At 41.9% G+C, this 20163-nt stretch overlaps 1 protein-coding gene across 1 annotated transcript in view; it reads right to left on the bottom strand.

Moving 5' to 3' along the window:
- Positions 1-20163, bottom strand: part of stard8 (StAR-related lipid transfer (START) domain containing 8) — a 56782-nt gene that overhangs the window by 3638 nt on the left and 32981 nt on the right. The window contains 9 exon segments of the mRNA XM_036523720.1: positions 893-1007; positions 1932-2142; positions 2929-3127; positions 4706-4865; positions 9664-9837; positions 10875-12160; positions 13084-13147; positions 14616-14697; positions 17607-17678. Of these exon segments, the coding sequence (XP_036379613.1) occupies positions 893-1007; positions 1932-2142; positions 2929-3127; positions 4706-4865; positions 9664-9837; positions 10875-12160; positions 13084-13147; positions 14616-14697; positions 17607-17678 (2363 nt within the window).

Here is a 20163-nt window from a genome sequence, read left to right as displayed (position 1 = left end):
ACCACATGTCATGGGATCAGGAGGTTTTTGGAACCGTTTTGTGTTTCCCAGCCCATACTGGAAACCCAAAAGAGTAATTTACTGGCCACCACTGTGACAAGGAGAAGTATTCTATTTTAAGCTCGCTAACCTGATTTTATCACTAGCTATCTGGACAGCTTGCTACCTTACATCCACCTTGGTTCAGACTTGACAGATTTCTGAGAAACACACACATATTGAAAAGGTTATTTACAGGGAAATAACTTCTCTGACAGGGGAAGCATTACACACAGATTATTTTGTGTTCTTTCACTCATGTAGATTAATTGCTAGAAAACATGGCACGCTACAACATGGCAACTGTATCATCCATTCGGGCCAGAAAACGCTAATGACTGATCACCCAGCTAGGCAAGCAAGATTTCAAAGTAACTGTTGAGCCCTAGCATAATCAGAATATTTGAGTTAAATTACGCAAAACTAGTACAAGAATACACATATGCTGTACTGTGTGAAGTCATCAGTAAACCCTTACTTGAGCACATTGAGTTAATGTGAATTTAAGACCAATGAACCAAATTATAGCAAAGAGTGTAAAAGTGTGGTGCTGTCATTAAGGAACTGAGCTTGTTAACAGAGAAGTTTACTTTATTATACAGCCATTCTAGCTTTCAGCAATGCACTGAGCCTGAATGATATCTGTGCAATATACAGCTATATAAATACATAACCCAGAGAATGTCATCAATGCAAGATGTAGTTTTGTGAATAAAAGTTAAGCATTAGCTTATTCTTGTATCTTAAACTGCTCAATTAACATAGTAACAACCCCAGTAAAGTCCAGTGGACTGTGTTTTGCAACCAATACGTTGTCCACTTATTCAACCAGAAATGACAGAAAGTGCCTTACCTGGAACAGTTTCTTGCATTCCATAATCATGTGACTCAGACCCTGCGTGGCAGCCATGTTCTCATTCAGATCCTTCTGATCCGGTTTACCGACTGCACCTCTTCTAGGGATTAATCTACCACAAAACAAGAAAGACATCTTTTTTTAGGCCCACATCTTCGGAAACCACTCTTCAACGATGACCATGCCTAGTACATTCTCATACAGAGTGTTAAATCAGGAGATCACCGCAGTTTGTCCAAAATGCAAGGCAGTACCACTCAAAACACAAGCAGCACATAAATCTAGTGGATTTAGTTTTTATACATGTTTGCTAACACTAAGTGGATGTGACAGGGAGGTGTGCGAACAAAAGCACCTGGCACTCAACCTCCCCTGATTGTGACAGTAAAACAAAATATGCCCCCGAACACAACAGGCAGGTCCCACTTGTCTGCAGAACACAGGCAAGTGCAAATAAAACTACATTCACAAGGTGAAAAGAAAGACTTGTCACAACATGTTTAGCTCAGCTGGCACAGTTTAAAATGAATAATCAGACTCCTTTCAGAACAGGAAATCTTTCAAATTACTAAGCCATTCGCGAATCTGAAGAGCTGTAACTTTAATGTTCCCAACTTGCTGCCAGAGCAATCTATGCAAGACAAACATTACACGTCGTTTAGCACCACCACGTACTGCTGTGGAATGACATGGAGGCCTACGCCCTAAATATATTCATGTTGTAAATAACCTGGGCGCTTTTGCTCCTTTTCACGATCATGGTAACAAGATGATCATGTTTGTGTGCATTTTTACAGTGACAGTATATACATTATAAAATTCAGAACATTAAAACAATGTAAAAGAAAACTGTCCTCCAGGGTGATGGGTAAATAAAAAAATAAAACATAAATAAGTACAGGTCAGTTACACTCAGAGGCAAATGTGCAAAGACATCACTGATTTGACACTCCTGCACCCAAAGCCCTTTGGTGCAAATACATGGAGAGAGCAGCCAGCCGTCTGGGCGACCAGTAGCTAGGCGGGCCTGCTGTACCTGGGAGAGGTCCCTTCCTTCTTGGAGACATTGAGGTGGAAGATGGAGGGGGCCAGGCAGACAGCGAGGTTTCCAGCGGTCATCTGGTTGTCCTGGGCGGAGGCGATGTCGCTGAGGAAGTAGAGCAGGGTCTGCAGCACCTCCCGGTTCTCATCCGGCAGCAGGATGACGGTGGCCTGGGCCGCCTGCAGGCGCTGGTCCTTGGGGACGCCTAGGGGGAGGCACGGCAAGACAGACTTGAGCCATTTGCTTTGTTTTGGCGAGGAACATAATTAAAATTGGAGTGTATCTGCGTACAAACTCGAGAAAAAAATTTTTCTCAGTGCCTCTGGTTGCAAAGCCTGGTTATCAGCAAGCAAGGAGAATTTTCTGTTCTAGAGAGACTGGTTTCATGCAACTGCGCCACATTCACGTCTTGCTGAGAAAGGTCAGAAAAACAAGCCATGACAGGAGAAGGAAGGTGACTGGGTCCATGGTGAGAAGCTGGCCAACACTTGTCACAAAAAGGAGCAGAAAGAGCAAATGTTCAAAAAACCCAATAATTTATTTTAAAAACCAACAAACAAAGCCAGCCTGAGCATACAGACAACAGAAAAAAAAAAATCATCTCCTGCTCTCCAGTCACAATTGTAATGATAATTACAATTAACATTTAAACAATTAACCGCCTTAGAATGAAGCTGATAGTAGAGATGTGTCTATGGCAAGTATTGCACATTGGAAAATAAATAAGGATCCTAAAATAATAACCAGTACAACACATGACTAACACCTCACAAAAAACACTGTCTCCTTCACAGTCCGTAGCCGTGATATAAACCCCATGTATTTATGCTGCAAGGGATGAACAGAAGGAGGGAAGAGTTTCTGCACTTGCACTACATGTAGAAATACCTCTTCTGCACTGACATCCTCTCTGTCCTCCAGCTGCACTCAGACCTTAGAACACACGTTGGAAAACATCAGTATTCAGAGACCTGTCCACTCTGACACTCACACTGGTAAATCTGGAGGAAGGTCTCCGTCAGTTTGCTGGTGAAGACAGGCTCTGGAAGGTCCCTGAAGTACTGCTTCAACATGTCAGCCACGTCGTACGCTGACTGGCCCTCGTAACTGACGTGATCCGGGGAATTCTCATTCAGCTGTCTTAGAGTCTGGATACGGGACTTCACGCCAGACTTCCGGAAAATACCAACCTAACCGGGAAAAAACAGAAATGGATTCAGGAAAAAAAAGAGAACTCTTCATTTAAAAGGTGTGCAATAAAATAGCACATGTTGCAGTTAAAAGCTTAAACAAATTATACTAAAGAGTGCAGCACCTGGGTCCACTCAACTTAGATTCCTCCTAAATCTGTCTGGGTTCAGGATGGACTGAGAGCACTTCCACCTATGCCAGGAGAATTCAGATGCATCTCTGTGCTCAGAATGCAGATACCGGGGCACCGGGGTGACCTGCAGGCATTCAAATTTTAGCCCTCTCCAGAAGAGATGGATTGGTAAACTAATTCTTCAGCAAACTCATTCAGGGGAGAGCACACTGTAGTCATGACATCCAGACAGTAGGTGATGAATTACATTAGAGGTCCTCCATAAATAAATCCATAGGAAAAAGACATTGCTGCATAAATATGGTGGCTCATGAATCCTTAGTGGTTCGTTTTTTCTGAGCACGGGCTGAACCTTAAAGTCAGGGGTTTAAGCCCGGCCATGTTGTCAGCTGACAATGTCCAGAAGCCCACAGTGGTGAACATAGAACATAGCAGGTGGATTCTAAGGGTGAGTTTGTTAGTATGGTGTCCTTGCCTCACTGTTCTCAGGTACCATGAAACTCCCCAGTCGTCTTTGAATCACAAAGATTACATCAGTGGAGAGGCGCCTATTCTCCAATTATGTCTTCTTTGCTGTGGTTGACTGCGGGACTCAAACTGTGAAAAACAGTCACCACAGGTGTGTGTGTGTGTGTATGTCAGACTACTGCATTCACTATACTCAGTGCTTCGGTGCAAGTGCAGAGGTAGGTGGTGAGATCAGCCTAACACACAACAGCTGACACAAAAAGGGTCCAAAATGTAGAAAAAAAAAACATCTTTTTTTAATTGCTCGTGTAATGTATTTTTTTACATTATTCAACGAATAAACACTAGAAAGATATTTGTGACTGCACATTAATGAAACAGCTCACATTTCTCAACAATCTGCACTTGTTGCATAGTGATTTAACATGACCTTACAGCGTTTCCCTGGCCCACATGCATGAAAACTGACAGATGCTACTACACATGACTGGGCTACAAGGCATCTATTCTGGTAATGTGGCAGTCCTAACTTTAAAAAATATACAGTGGTAATAACAGTCTCATTGGAATGGCACTGACTTCTACCAGCTTTTTTGCACCCACTGAAGGCAGCAGCTGAACGATAGAATTCAAATTCTACATGTGAATGGCCGTTGCCTAAGACTTCTTAGGTAAACATCTTAGGTACAAAAAGCGATTGCCTTCAATGTATTAGTTAGAGAGGCAGCAGGGTAGCACAGTGGTACGGAGCAGGGCTCATCACCCAAAGGTTGCTGGGTCAATTCTCAGGGAGCCTTCTGTTGCCGTACTCGTAGGCAAGGTATTTAACCTGAATTGCCTCAGTGTATAGCCAGTTGCATGAACTGATAATCTTTAAAAATCGTAAGCAATGTAAGTCGCTCTGGATAAGAATATCTGCTGTCAGAACTGTACTTCCACTGGCCAGTACAAAAAGAAGACGATGAGGAAACTCTACCTGGTCGAGACATTGGCTGCGAATGTAACGCATGGCCTGCTGGATGCTTTGAGGCAGCGGCTGACCGCTCCTTTGAACGTTGATGATAGGCGGGACCCCAAAAACGTTCTTGTCCCTGTAGTCCGGAACCTTGCTCCTCTTCATGAACTTTGGCATTGTCCTGAGAAGAGAAAGTCCAGTCAATAAGTAGAAACTGGATTCAGTTTAGATGTCCACCTTGTATTAACACTCCACACTGATGGAAGCATACTGATAAAAAATACATATCTACTACAACAAAACCTGAACGCTGATCCCAGAAGTACAAATGATACAAGAGGTCCAAGCAATAATGCACTATACCTTCAATCAGCCAAACACTACGGCTTTAAAGAAGTGTACCCAAAGGGTTTTACTGAATTTGAGATTTGCTTTCTCTGGTGCACAATATATGGTGTCTAGAATCTTTTTCACATCTTTATTTCCCCTACTACAATTTACGAGTCTTCAGAGCAATACAAAATTATGCTGATAAATGTGAGCACAGAAGTCACCTCCATTTCACAATCCCATCCATCAAACAAAAGAAAAAAAAACATTTAGAAATGTATATAGTACATGTACCCACATTCACACTTGCATGCACTCTCATTCCAAACACACATGCACCTGTGTTAATACCCATTTGCAATGACTTACAATAGTTGTGCAATTACCAAGCATACTCTGAGCATAATATTAGATCATAAACATTCCAGCAACATCTAAGTATCAGGGAAACAAAAGTGGGATAATTGAAAAATGTAAACATGGTGAAAGGGGCACAGAGAAAGAAGATGAAAATAAGGACAGGGAGAGGCATATTAGTTTAAATCTGAGAAATGAGAGAGAAAAGGCTCACACTTTTTTATTAAATTCACTCTTCTTATTACGTGATCCTGCGGTGAATATTTCTAAGGGGGCATGATCAGGCGATAAATTAAGCCAGCAGGAGCCTGTGACTTTTTCATTTGTCCACTTAATTAAGTTACCTTTACTTGCTACTGAGAGAGGAAGCAGTGGAATTTGTCCTATTGTCCATTGGTAGGCATTCTATGGGTGAACAGTATCCAAGCACACATGGCGCAAGGTTAGAACATGCAGAAGGGAGATTTTTTTCCCTACAATGCTGATGCAATTGTTTGCCTTATGTTAAGAGTCTTGTATTAACCTCTCGGAGTAACCAACTGCTTATCTTTAGCAATTTGCCTGACTGGTGATAACCTTAGCATTATTCATGACGGCCGATTCAGTCTTTAAAACTCGGTTTGAAAACTGAAAAGAAATGTGTGGTGATGTGAATTGCACAAACACTGACATGGAGAAAGAAAGATATACTTTACAGTTCTCCCAGATGGAATAACTTCCCTAAGAAATAGCATGAATGGTTTAATGCTGTCAGAAGAATGAATGCAGATGGTTAATTCACTTTATCATAAGATACTTGTCTGGAAAGTGGTCTGCTTGTTAACTGCCAATCAAATGCAACTTCTGTACAGTTTTATTAGTCTTGGTGCCTTAACCAGAGTAGGAACATGTTATAGCTAGCTATTACAATGTCCTAAGCATACTGTTATTATTGATACTTTGCTCCACTGATATTAGCTACCATAGCCAATACAAAACATTGATTATAAATAAACAGAACATGTGCATCTGTGAATCTATCACCTGTTACATGACTTAACAGCTAGCCATATACTTTTTTTTCACCTTTTATAGAACGACCTGCAAGGCACCATCAAGAAAAAGAGATGTAGCTAGGGATCGAAGAAGATATTTCCCCTCCTTGAAAGTTAAATCAGTCCTGCATTTTCAGGCTGCGAGGGAGAAAATTAGGGGCTCCAAATTCTCCATTAGATCTGCAGTCCTGAAGCCTCTTCTTTTATTTATCCAGGGAGAAAAAAGGCAAAAATATTCCTCCCAGCACCTCTGGCACTCTTCCAGCAGCAGAGAAGGGTGTGCAGTAAGGTGAGTTATTGAATTCCAAGAAATCCACTTGTTGGAAATAATCACTGAAGGATAATTCAGTTTAAAATGAATATTGGACCTCCATCTGGGTCTGTTTTGTTCTGATTTGGTGGCAAAGGAGCAGCGGATAGGAGTGTGAGGAGAAACACTAATGGGATGTGTAATTGGGTTTAAAATATTCACAAGCCTCCTGAAATTAGTCAGAAAAGTCAATGCAGGTGTATGATCCGAGGTGGTGAGAAGGCATATTCTTGTTCAATGGAGGATGTGCACCAGATCATGTCCATCACACCATACTAAGATCGATAATAAAGCCTTAGTTAATGACAGCCAGAGGGATGTTTTTGAACAATGCAATACATCCCTTTTTTAGGGCATCCATTACTGAGATAAAATTGGGACCTACCATTGCAGGAAAGAAATTCTGTTTGAGTACTGAATTAGGGGAAAATGAGCCAATGAGTCTCTATTAGGATAATGAATTTAGTACTGAGCACTAGTCTTTGATCTTTTTGATCATGTAGCAGTAAATTAGTATAAACTAGTCTTCAAGACTTCTAATTGTGGAGTTTAGAAATGCATGTGTTTATTAACAAGAACATTCAGCTGTCTGACTTCAAGGATGATGAAAAGACTTTTTTCTTTGCTTCAGGAATCGTTAAGTGGGTTTCTTGCAAGGTGGTTTTATTAGTCTGTTTTTTTTGGATGAGATTTTTCATTTTTTGCCTGGAGAAGTCTGTAAATCTACACCAGGATGTGGAGAACAGTGAAGAAAGTATTCCAAGACTTCTATTCCTATTCCTAGACTAATATGCTTTGTCCTTAAAACTGAGTGACACAATTTAGTAAATGCTATCATATGCCTTTCATGCAGAGCATTCACTAATTTCAGTAACCACCAATCTCATCACACATGCAATCTTACAATTTGATACTGAAAGTTAAGGACAATGCACATTGTGGTTATAATATACAATACAGGGGGTATAAAGCACAGCGGTTAAGGTTAGTTGTTACAAAATTATGGAGGACAGAATCATCTAAAAATAACCCCTTAGAGCTGTGAGACATCATCAGCAAGGGAGAGAAAGAGACAAAGAGGGAGATGCAGAGGAAGTCACTGGGGGAATAAAGATTACAGCGATAGGGAGGACATGGGAGTCACGAACAGTAACATACTGAAAATGTGAGGGAATGAAATCAGACTGACAAACTGATAAGAGGGCAAAGCAGTGGGGAAGAAAAAGGACAGATAAACAGAGAGAGAAAACTCCCTGTGAGAGACAGAGCTAAACTAGCTGCTACTGACCCTGAACTGTCATCTGATGCGTATAATGAACAGCTCTGGTCCTGCTTAAAGATTGGCCAATAAGTGCCACAGTCTCTATTGTATGTTCATGATAACTGTGCTGCAGGACATTGATTTGCTCCATCACTTAGTAAATTACAGGACATGCATTCTAATCAAACCAAAGCAAAGTAGAGATTATCCAAATAAAGTCTGGTCAGACATCCAGTTACACTTTAGCTGAAGGGGGAAAGAAGAACTTGCTTCTGACATGGGGGAAAATAATCAATGACGTCATTAAACGAGGCAATGAAAAACCCACAGGGATCCACACAGGAGATACAAGGGAGGCTGGGCATGGGCTGATATGTCTACAAACCCACGCAAATGAATGCGTCAAACAGAATCCCTATATCAGTAGCTTTCCCCTCTCTAACGACAAATCTGCCTAACTTCTATCCATTTCTATACATGGTTCTCTCTGAACCTGAAGAACAGCCTTGCTATACAGGGTTGCCATAGATTTGCAAAGCAGCCAGAGCATCTGAAAATTATGTTAATTGCAGGCTACGTAGTGCTTTAGTGCAACAACATGCAAGAACGGGTCTGGAGGCTGGATTATGTTGGTTAGTAATCAATTCTCTCAGAGTTCACAAAGTTACTGGCAACAAACACTTATAAGTCATTTCATAAGGAAAAACAGATTGTCAGAGGCAGAAAAGACTCCCAACTCCAGAAAGAGGGAACCTTTTCAGTGGTTCTATTTTTAATATCAATCTTTCATTCATATTAATACTTGCAAAGCACCAGTATTTGGTGAATATAGTGGAGTTTAATTGGCAACGGTTATTTTGTTGCTACCCAGCCAGTTCGTAGATGAATGGGACAAGAAATCATTGCCAGTTATACCTTCTGAGTTGATTAGACTACATCTTTGGCCAAACTGTATATGCAGAAGAAAAAAATCTAATTGTCGAAGGATAACTGAAGTGTTGAGACAGTGTGATGTTTTTACTTGAGAACCAAAAATAATAGTACCATTATGACCTATTAATGACAAGTGAAAAGGCACTCTACAGTACAATGTTTTGGAATTAGACATACAGTTAACAACGTTAAGGATCATTTGCAAACGTGTCATATTTTTGAAAAAGGAGTAACTATGTAAACCTGTTTTATGATAGGGGTACTTGAGGCAGTGAAGTATCCTGGATAACAGCATAGCTTGAGGTTTGTAGCTACTCAGCTTCACCTTATACTTAATGTCCCCTTGATATCTTGATATGGGCTGCAGCGTGGTGTAGTGGTAAGGAGTAGGGCTTGTAATCCAAAGGTTGCTGCTGGTCTGAACAACTGCTGTTGCATCCTTGGGAAAGGTACTTAACTCAAACTACCCCAGTAAATATCTAGCTATATAAATGGAAAACAGGGAAAAAACACTATGTAGGTTACTCTGGATAATAGCATCTGCTACCACTGTGTGTGTTTGTTTGTGTATGTCTGTATGTGTGTGTGTGTGTGTGTGTGTGTGTGTGTGCGTGCGTGTACGTGTGTGCTTGTTTGTGCATATGTTTGTATACATGTGCGATCGCGTGTGCCTGTGTGTGTCCGTCTTTGCGTGCGTGTGTGCTTGTGTGGTCGTGCACCTGCATGTGTTTGCATGCTTGCTGACACGACTCACCAGCCCCAGCCGTGCTTGTTTGGAACACAGTATTTCTCCATAATGGCGGTTAGTCTCAGCAGGGAGAATTTCTGCAGCAGGTTGAGCTGCGCGGCTGACTGCCTGTTTATCTCCAGCGATGCCGAGGTCAGGCTGGGCCTGTGGGAGTTCTGGAAGCTGTGCCATCGTAGTTTCCTGAAACAAATAATCACATCCCAATATGACTCGGTACCTGGTGCACTCTCCTTCAGCGTAAACTGAACCGTACAGCCCAGCTTCAACCCCAGCCACGTCAGCTGGGGTTGCTCGTCTCACCATTGTCAGGAAGCCTGCGCTTCACCGGACACCTGCTTGGTGCTTGGATTATGTCAGCGGAGTAGCACAAGCCTACTACTGCATACAAGTGGTAATTCCAAAACAGAGGTTGCAGAAAAGGGAAGAAAGCAAAAAAGTGCCAACTTATTCAACTTGTTCACATTTAAAATCTGATTCACTACTAAGACAGACAAGGCAGACAGAAATTTAACGTGGTTTTGAATTTTAAAAATTCACTGAAGATAAAGTCCTCACAAGCTGACATGCTGCTGCTTGGCAAACCATCATGTCAAAGGAATTCTGTGGTGTATGCCTTTGAAAGCATCTTACAGGCCAATTTTGCTGTGCAAATTCTTGTGGATTGTTCCTTTTGATGTAATCCTTTTAGCGTTAGACAGTTTCTGCATTTTACATACACGTTTCACAAATATACTTTGATCAAAATGCGCTGGTGCGAAATCACATTTCCCGTAGATTAAGACCTTGGGAATGGGTGGTCTGTATTAAGAGAATTTTTTTTGGTGACTGACATCACAATATTGAACCATTTATATGAATAATCACAACATGTTATCAACATACAAAGCAATTTCCTACCGGCGGATCACCTTGATTAAACATCATACTATGGAATACAAGGACCACCACAAGGAACAATAGATACAGCCACAACACTTCATTACACAGAAATCTATATACAGGAGCTATTACCCTGTAAATGGATTTTTAATGAAAATGGCATTCAGGGCCTTTGAAATGGCAGTTCACCATGCACCAGTGTGCCTGTGTGCACTCCTAGATAACATGTTAATCTCGGCAAATGTTCTCTCTGACATCTAACGCATAAATGTATAGAAAATGCAGCTGACTTAACAGCCGAGCCTTCCTGCTCTTAATCGGTCTCTTTGAAATCTGACCTGCTCGGCCTGGTTAGAGAGGCGCCGACTCCAGAATCACGTCGCTCCCTCATCTCCATCTCATCCACCTCGTTCAGCGAGTTCCCCACGCTGTCGTAGTCACTGGCCACCGTGCCCACGTCTGACATGGATCGTTCCTCGAAGTGGAGGCCAACAGGGAAGATGGTCTCCGTGGTTTCCTCAGAGTCCCCATCTGCGTCCCTGTCCCCGTCCCCCAGCTCCGGACACACTCTCTTGGACCAAAGGTCTATGTTCTGCTGGAGGCCGTGCACATGCTGCAGGACGTCATCCAGGTGCTGGAAGACCTTCTCCCCCTCGAGGTCGAGGAGGTCCCCTGAGCCGCCGTACGTCGCGGGCACGTTGTCATAGACGCTCCCGACGGAGCTGCAGGAGCTCCTCCTCTGGCGAAACCCGTCGAAGTCCTGCGACCCGCCGTTGCTGGCGACGGACAGGTCGAGCCTGCCCGTCTGCCACCGGCTCAGCTCGTTGGGACACAAGCTCTCAATGGAGAGTGATTTCGGGAATGTGCCGGGTTTGTGGTCCGGCGGAAGGTGAACCAGACAGCTCTCCTGCCCGCTTCCAAGCCCGCCCGCCGGCGCTGTCCAGCTGGGAACCTTCAGGCCCATCTCGAAGTCCTCCAAATAAAGAGCACTGGATTTCGTCTTCCCCCTCGCCCCCTTTGGGGACCGGCCAACTGTGGTCCTACAGATTGTATGGGCCTTCCATTCGCTAAAAGGGGTGCCACTACTCCTGTCTCTAATGCTCTGCTTCAATCCCGGCAGGCTCTCATTTGGCGTGCAGTGCAGGCTAGCGGGGGGCTGCAGGGGACCCTGTCTGGCATTCTCGGTGCCGGAACCCACGTCTCCTTTTGCAGCGGCTGCTTCCCTCTCTTTATCCTTTCGCCTGAAGGACTCGATCCTCCTGAGGAAGCTCCGGGTGCTGCGCTTCGGTTTCTCCCGGAGGCAGAGGTGGTCCTTGGAGGAGCTCGCCTCCTCCCTGCCCGGGCCAGCTCCGTCCGGGGGGTCGGGGTCGTCCGGAGCGGTGGGCTCGGCCACGGTGACCTCGCTGGAGGAGGTGCCCCTCGTGCTCCCGGCGCTCAGGCTGCTGCTGCTGTGGATGGAGGTGACTTCCAGGTCGCTGAAGTCGCTGAGGGCACTCTCGCTGCTGGCCGAGGTCCTCACTGAGGCCGGCGGGAGGGTGCGGAGCCTGGACCATCGTTTGCTGTCCCGCTGGAATGCCCACCGGTCACTGATAGCGCAGAGGTCATCCTCTTCTGAGTCTTCACTCTGCATTGGGAGGAGAATGTAATGAATGTGTTATGCATGTCCTCAGATAAGGTCGGTGGTGAATAATTGTTCAATAAAGATGTTTGAATCGAATTTAAAATAGACTTTTGAGGTCAGGCACACATCAGGGAGAGTACTGTGCAAACTCTGGTTGCACGTTTTATTAAATAAAACAATTATTTGCTGAAAACTCTGTGTCCTCAGACAATCGCTGCTCTGTTCACACCTTCATTTCATTAAAGTGGGGAGAATAACAGACAATGTGAAAAACAGAGCAATTAAACAGCTGTTTGAATTGCAACGGCATACGTGACCAATGCAAATGGTAATGGCATGATTTCTTTCAGTCCTTTTGTACAGGAGTGCAATTGCCCTGGATAGAATTAAATATGTCATACTATCATGATCCTGAGATGCGTGTGTATGCATCTGTGTGTCTGTCTGTCTGTGTCTTTTCATGACTACTCCAAGGCAACAATGTTCATCAAGTTCATCAGTAGGAAAGGGCATAATTCTTATATGAAGCTCAGCACACATACATCAATCTCCTTTTGGAGAAAAGGGTTTATCATTTATACATTTGCTATACTGTATTTTTATGTTGCAGTATATTATGCATAATGAGTATAATGTTCCTTAATTGTCTATTACTGTATCTACTGAAGGAGAAACAGTCATTTCTTTAATAATTTTACCTATGTTTGATCCAGGAGGACAGGCACATATGAAACTTGTACACGGATAATTAAGCATTACCATGGCAGGAAAAAGTATGACATCTCTCTGGACCTGCTGATATCTACAGCCACACGTGCAATTCCCACACCCTCATGTACACAAGGTGAACTGCGTCTGAATAAAGCAGACCAAAAAGCCCACTGAGATGAGTGCGCTCCTTGTGGCAGTGGCACGGTTCCACGCACCTGCTTGCGCTGAAAATGCACCTCCAGCTTCATAGAGGCACACTTGTTTAGAGTCGTCAGCCGCCTGCGAGGAGATGAACAAACAGAGAAAAAATGAAGATGGGAGGGTCATCCCAGGACCACTGGCCTGAGCGCAGCTGGAATTGACTCAGTCTGCTTAAAGTGTACCCATCACAGGTGTAGCTTACCACTGAGCCATCCACACAGTGAGTTATAAAAGCTGTATAAAAGCTTTTTGCAGCAATAGTGTGATCTACGGTCCTCGCTCGCAACTGCGGAGCCTCAGTAAGAAGACTGAGCTCTTCAGTGTTTTTGAAATTAGCAGAGGACATCTACCCACAATGACCAAACGCATCAAAATGGCTCCACATATTCCTTATGCGGTTCAGAAAAACCATAGGGAGCTGAATTTCTCCATCTTCATCTTGGTTCTCTCATGCCCTTCATGTACATGGTTCTCTGCTTACCCAAAAGGTTTTTCGGCATTTCCACAGGGGACAATGACCTGAGACCACATGGAACCACTGAGACATGTTCTCACTGTTTAATTCGCCCCAGGGGCTTCCCACTAACACAACGGAACAAGGGGGGTGGGGGCTTTATCTTGGTCGAATGGCTGGTGATAGTTTGTAGTGTGACAATGTGCTGACGGGCACTCAAGGAGGCCATGGTAATGATACACTGTACAAGGCCATCTGTGGAGCACTTTGCAACACATCAGCCCCCACGCCACTTTCAGGGTCAAATAAATGAGCCTCCTAACTGCATGAAGTTAACATCAAAGGGAATTCAAATTTGATTTTCCATTATTCTTTTTCTCTCTCACTCCACTGGCTAAATTTAAGATATGATCACTGCTGTAATGGATTTAACGATCCATACTCTTTTTAATTGTGGTAATTCACAACTTTAAAACTCCCAAATCTTATCTATTCATTCTTAGAAACCATTCTTATTATTTTTTACCCTAAAAACAAAAGAGCAAATATTCCTGTGATCTGTGATGTGAAATTAAGCATTTCTTTTCATAAGAGAAGTACTGAAATGTATTTGAAAAACAGAGAATGACATGTTGTTAGAAGGGCACTTTGGAAGGAAACATGGCTGACAATTAAAGCCCTCTGTACCATTACACAAATCATCTTTTCAAGCTTCAGGGTCCAAAAAGCATTTGATTGACACCCCAGTCAGGGAACCTTGACCATGCACGTACTTTGGGTCATCTTAAACTCTGCAAGGTCCAGACCACATTTCACACAGATATATTCAATTCACAAGCTCGCTTTACATTTTAAAAATGAAATTCAGCTAGGAGATTTCCATTCTCTGTCTAATACTCCAAGGCACAGAAAAGCTTAAATGCGCTTTAAATCTGTGAACTTCGAAATCCAAGTACCAAAAGAAGAAGAAAATACGACTTCCACACCCAAAGAAAAGTTTTAATTTGAATCCCTTTGACATGCACTTAAGCTTAGGTGATTAAATCATTCCACTCAAGAGAAAGGACTGCAGAACTTGTGGCTGTTCTTTACCTGCAAAGCGATTTCAGTGAGTCCCGGTCCAGAAAGTCATGGTCTTTTTTCACAGAGGGGATATCAATAGGAAACAGGGCATCTGTAAATGAGAAAAGATGCTCACAGACATGCTTAACAGAGCTACAGTGGAGGGGCGCATTACACTTTACCTTGGAGCTTTACACTTACAATGATAGGAGAAAATCTGTAAGAGGTATTACTGTTTTATCATCATAATTATTACCACCAGTCAATTAATTAAATCACTGAGTTCCTGCATGAGGTGGAAGACTTTTTTATTAATTTTTTAATCTGTATAATATGAGTAATTCTACTGTAAATCTGAGCATTTTACATTTGCTTAACATATGCTTTTGTCAGTAGCAGCTTACATAGCTCACACATCTTCTATTTAAACACCTGGATATTTACTGAAACAATTCACAGTTCACTACCTTACCATAATGCAACACTGCTATTGGGATAAAAATTTACCAAACTGTGAAAAGGGGAATGACTGGAAATGTGTTCAAGACACCCTTGTTTATTGACAAAGAGATCCAAGGGATCTTTAGTCTTCAACGCTGAAAACTCTCTTATCTTCAAAGGGAAGAGTGCCTCTAGTGGGCATCCAAGATCATAACCATGAGCAACTTGCATAGCAATTCATACACTGGACAGGAATTTCCAGCTAGGTCTTTAATGAGAATGTAAATGAAAGGAAACAAAATGCGAATTTAGTTACAAATTCTGTAACATTTAACAGTTGTTTGCTGTGAGAAGAGAAGACCACCTCAACAAAGATCCCAGTCTTCTCTCTCAGTCATCACATTGGCCTTTTAACAGCCTTCACCTACTTACACCTATGAGAGTAGGAAGAATACCATGGAAAAATATGAACAGGATGAACTTAACCCAAGCTGACCTCTTTTGGAGTAGACCTGCTTCTTGTCTGGTGAGACCACTATGCTCTATCATACAGAAGATGTCTCTTAGAAATCAATGCAAAGGATTTTATAGACTGTAAGGTCAGAGTCTCAAACTCTCAAAAAGAGTGTTTAGTCATTTTCAAAATTCAGGTCAAAACTTAAGTCTCCAAATAAAAGCATGGCAAAGAAACTAATAAGCACTAATAAGCAGAAACGTTAGCATCAAGGAGCAAGCATCTCCTAATTACAGAATGCACTTTCATCAACATACGTTCAATGTACTGCAATGCACTTTCATCTCAAGCAATGAGCACTGATGTTAAACAAAAAAAGCATATGGCTTCTTAAGACACTGTAGGCTTTTATATTAAATTTTTTGCAGAAAGACGTATGTTGAGTGTTGTCATATTCAATGTATTATGTGTTTTTTTCCTGTGTTGAACTGTCTCCTAGCATTCCAATGGAATCTGATTTCCAGCTATTGTTCCTATTTACTCGCCCTCACAAAGGCTTTGGCAAGTTCTATGCTGTGAGTTTCCCATTTGCCATAAGCCCGTGTGCATGGACCATGAAAATTAGACCATCGGGTGGACGTCAAAACTACAAAGGTTTTGAAAAAGTGCCATTGGCACTGTGGTGAAAAAGTGACAGATCTTGACATTTTTTTTCCCCAGAATGAAGAACAAAGGGTTCAGAGTTTTCATAATTCAGAGGCGTGCATTTTTAATAAAGCATGTGGAGTGAAGAGACAGGGACAGCGAATTTGCAGGGGCCCACAAGACCTGTCGGCAGAGTACACCACAGCTAAGAAGCAACAATGCAAACTACTGCAAGAGGGCAATAAAAAGAAATAACTGAAGCAATCACACCCTAATCCGAAAAGCCCTTAAAGGTCTCTTTTTTTTTCTTTTGACTCGACTCAAAGGATTTCTCGATTTTATCCTGGAATAAACCTACTGTCTCCACTGGTTTACTGATTTGGTATTAGAGTGTAGGTCAACGTTTGTTCTAATCTAAGGCCCAATGGCAAATGTGCCAGCTTGCCTTCCCCTCTGTGCTTTCCCTCTGCTTAATCAGTGCTGCACGTTCTCTCATCTCACGACCTGAAGCACGTTCCCATCTGTCACCAACACTGAATGCAATTTAACAATCAAATATATATCCTTTGCATCATGTGCACTTACGCAGTACCGGGGGCGAGAGCTAGACTGATGCAGACAAGCATATCAAGTGGGTCTATTCGCAATTAAATAAGAACACACTTTAAAAATGAACATTAGCCTAATGACAAAGTGGCAGCTCGTTCAATTATCTTCCTGTTGGCCATGCAAATCATTCGCCTGATTACACAGCCCAAAAGCTGAGTCATGTATATTTTATGTGTTAAGCTGCAAATTGCTTCCATTAGTGACACATGGAGCGGCACGTGTCCTTGGCCATATCTCCCGCTGCCTGTACTATCAGCAGGAGTTCGATTGGTACAAGTGACTTGAGATACTGCTTGAAAGAGAGGTTGTCAAATCTGCCATTTAAGCCCCTGCCACTTTAATGCATTAATAATGTGAGAGAATATACCCACATTCCACATTTACACTAGAATGCAATCAAAGAAATGTTTTTTTTTTTTTAGTACTTAATACTTAAGTACATAATTCCATTGTACCATTGGTGGATGGCAAGAAGGAAATCCTGTAGCAAACTGCAGGGTGGCTTGAATATGGACATTCTCTGTAATACATTTCATATTTATTCATTTAGTGGACACTATTATCCAGAGAGACAAAGTAAGCTACACTATTGGACAGAAGAAGGTTATTATGGCCAAAATTTCAGAGCCAGAAAAAATAACATCAACAGATCTGAACAAAAGTGTCAATGCACAATACAGTTCTCTATCAACCACAATCCTACATACATAATCAAATCTTCTAATGAACTTCTCATTATAGCCACTATCTTATACAGTGGAACTTGTCAAGTGGCCGATGTATTCTTCTGCTACTTCCTTGGTATTCACAGTTGTTCTCTTTACCTTGCCATTTTGGCCAATTCAAAGTGTGATCATGGTAATTGTAATTACCTTCATACAGCTGCGCATATTGCGGAAAGCCAGCCGCCCGAAGCCAGTTGCATGCCTCTTTAGCTTCAAGTTCTGAAAGAGGAGAAAACACAGCAAGGTTATAAAATATTATTGCTTTTGTGGTGTTAAGTACTATTTCTTTTCATCATAATAAGGGTTGCAAGAACACTACACTAATCGAGTGCCTTCAGCTCAGTGCTGTAGCAATGCCAGTATAACTTATTTTCTTTAAATCATAAACAGCATCAGCATTCTGCAGTAGATTGGTGCTATGGAACCTCCTTTACTTGAATGCACATTGAATCTCACTGTTTACATTATTAGGAAGACATCTTCCTTTCTCAAAATGATGACTTGTTCTTGTATTCATATTCAGTCTAGTGCTGTAATAATCTGATGTAAACATATCTTAATTAAAAACTAGACGGGCAGTCCCATATCAATCACCTCTTCCAACAGCAAGGGAAAATGCATTATAGATAGAAATACACTGTCTGACATTGAATACTCACTGGTTTCATTCAAATATTCATGAAACAGACATCAGCCAGTGATTGACAGAGCAATGCGATTTTGTGTAGAAACAACCAAGCTTTGTAGCTACCAGGCTCAATTTAAAATGCCTGTAACACATTTCACTGGCTACCAGCCCACTCAGCATAATGAGAGAAACATGCATGCTCTGTATTCTTACAACATCCGGTACTGGTAATTAAAGAATAGCCTATGAATGAGAGTTGAGTACAGCACTTTTCCAGATGCAACAGATTTGCCAATAAAGGGCATGACAGTATATTGTATGGTGGCTCCGTCTCTGGACAAGCTATTAATTCCTACTAATATGTATGTGGTGAGCATGCAGGATAGATTGAACTGCTCTCACAAACCACACAATACTAATCTGTCAAACACAGCAGGTAGAGAGGTCCTGCATAAGTGTGTGGAGGAGGTCACACCTCCCAATTAAAGAACAGGTGGTATAAATGAGAGAAGAGGATTGTGAGAGAGAGAGATAGCAAAGGAAGTACACAGAGGTTTGTGTGTAAATATTATACTCCTTGTTTTAAACAATTTTACTCCTTGTTCTAGCCATTTCTATCCTTTATGCCTGTACATGCTGATGTTCTGCTCTGCTGGAAGTCGCTCTGGATAAGAGCATCTGCTAAATGAATGTAAGGTAAAGTAATGTTTACCCATTTTATCTTGTCTTATTTTATTCATATTAAACCAACTTTCACCTTCTAGATCTGTCTGTTTAAGAAAACCTTTTTATGTGTGAAGCAACAGGCCAGCATCATCATAGATGATGGCAACAGCGTTTGTGGTGCCTACGCGCACAGCACGCAGAGAAAGCACTGGAAGGTCGGTCTTGCCCACGCATGCCCCTCCAACGCCAAGCCATTCATGCTCTTTAGACTCATTTTCTGTGCATGTTACAGCATTTCACGGAAACCCGGTGCTTGTATCATCTACAAAGGTATCATTTACAAAAGAGTGTGCATTTACAACGGCATCTTGGATAGCGTTTGCCACTCATTCCATAAATAGCTGTTCTGCTAGGTTGCATGTTAAGTCAGACCCCTTTTGAAAGCTCCAGATTTTAGTAGAGTAGATGGGACATAAAGTTCCACTGTTGTGGTAAACAAAAAGGTACAGTTCAGCAGTGAGGTCTTTTTTGAATGATAAAAAAAATCAAACACTCCTCCTTTAATATTCAGTAAAGTATCCACAGATACAATCCAATCATTTCTTCTGAGACTTTTTAGAATTTACATAACATAATTTTCAATCTTAATGCATATTTGAATACGAATATTTACTTAATTCCTTTTTTTAATAATGTCTGTTGGATCACTTGTAAGTTTAAAGATATGATCCATTGCATGAAGGTGAAACAGCTTTCAACATGATACAACACATACAAAGAGAAGATAAATGCAAGGTCTTATTTCAATTATGTCAATCAGGTCATTATAAACTATTCGCACTAATCCCAGATGGCTTCCCTTTCAAAGAATATAGTAAGTGCTGATCCATTTGAGATTGTTGCATTAATTTTATGGGATAAACTACAGTTGTGTCAAAAAACCATTCAATATGCAATACGTGCATTTTTCTTTGTGAAAGGAACATCACTTGACCAGGAAGACCCCCCCCCCCCCCCCCCACCCCACCTCCAACTCAAAATTTCGGTCACTTTCATCCAGTTTCTACGTTGCAAATAAGCTGGTCCAGGTACAACTCCTGGCCTTCCCCTGTATTTCTCATCAAGCTGAAAAACGACTAACAGTGAAACTACAGCTCCACAAACTCGCTGATTCCAGCCCAGTTGCACGGAGTGGGTTACCACACTTGTTTTTACATTAAGCTAAAAAGCAGTCAGGAGGGATATTTTGCTTGATAATTCCTGAGGTTAATGTGGTTAGTTAGCTATTAAAAGCCTGCTCAATAAATCACCCTGACACATTTGTTTGCGCTTATCAGTGATTCTTTTCCTTCTGACCTAGCAATATATCTGTATTGCCATCAATGCAATAGCTACACCAACCTTTTTCAC

The sequence above is a fragment of the Megalops cyprinoides genome, chromosome 3 (genome assembly GCF_013368585.1).
Source record: "Megalops cyprinoides isolate fMegCyp1 chromosome 3, fMegCyp1.pri, whole genome shotgun sequence".
In the NCBI taxonomy this organism is placed as follows: domain Eukaryota; kingdom Metazoa; phylum Chordata; class Actinopteri; order Elopiformes; family Megalopidae; genus Megalops; species Megalops cyprinoides.
The sequence above is the reverse complement of the archived record's forward strand: the minus strand, read 5'-3'. Positions and strand labels throughout refer to the sequence as shown.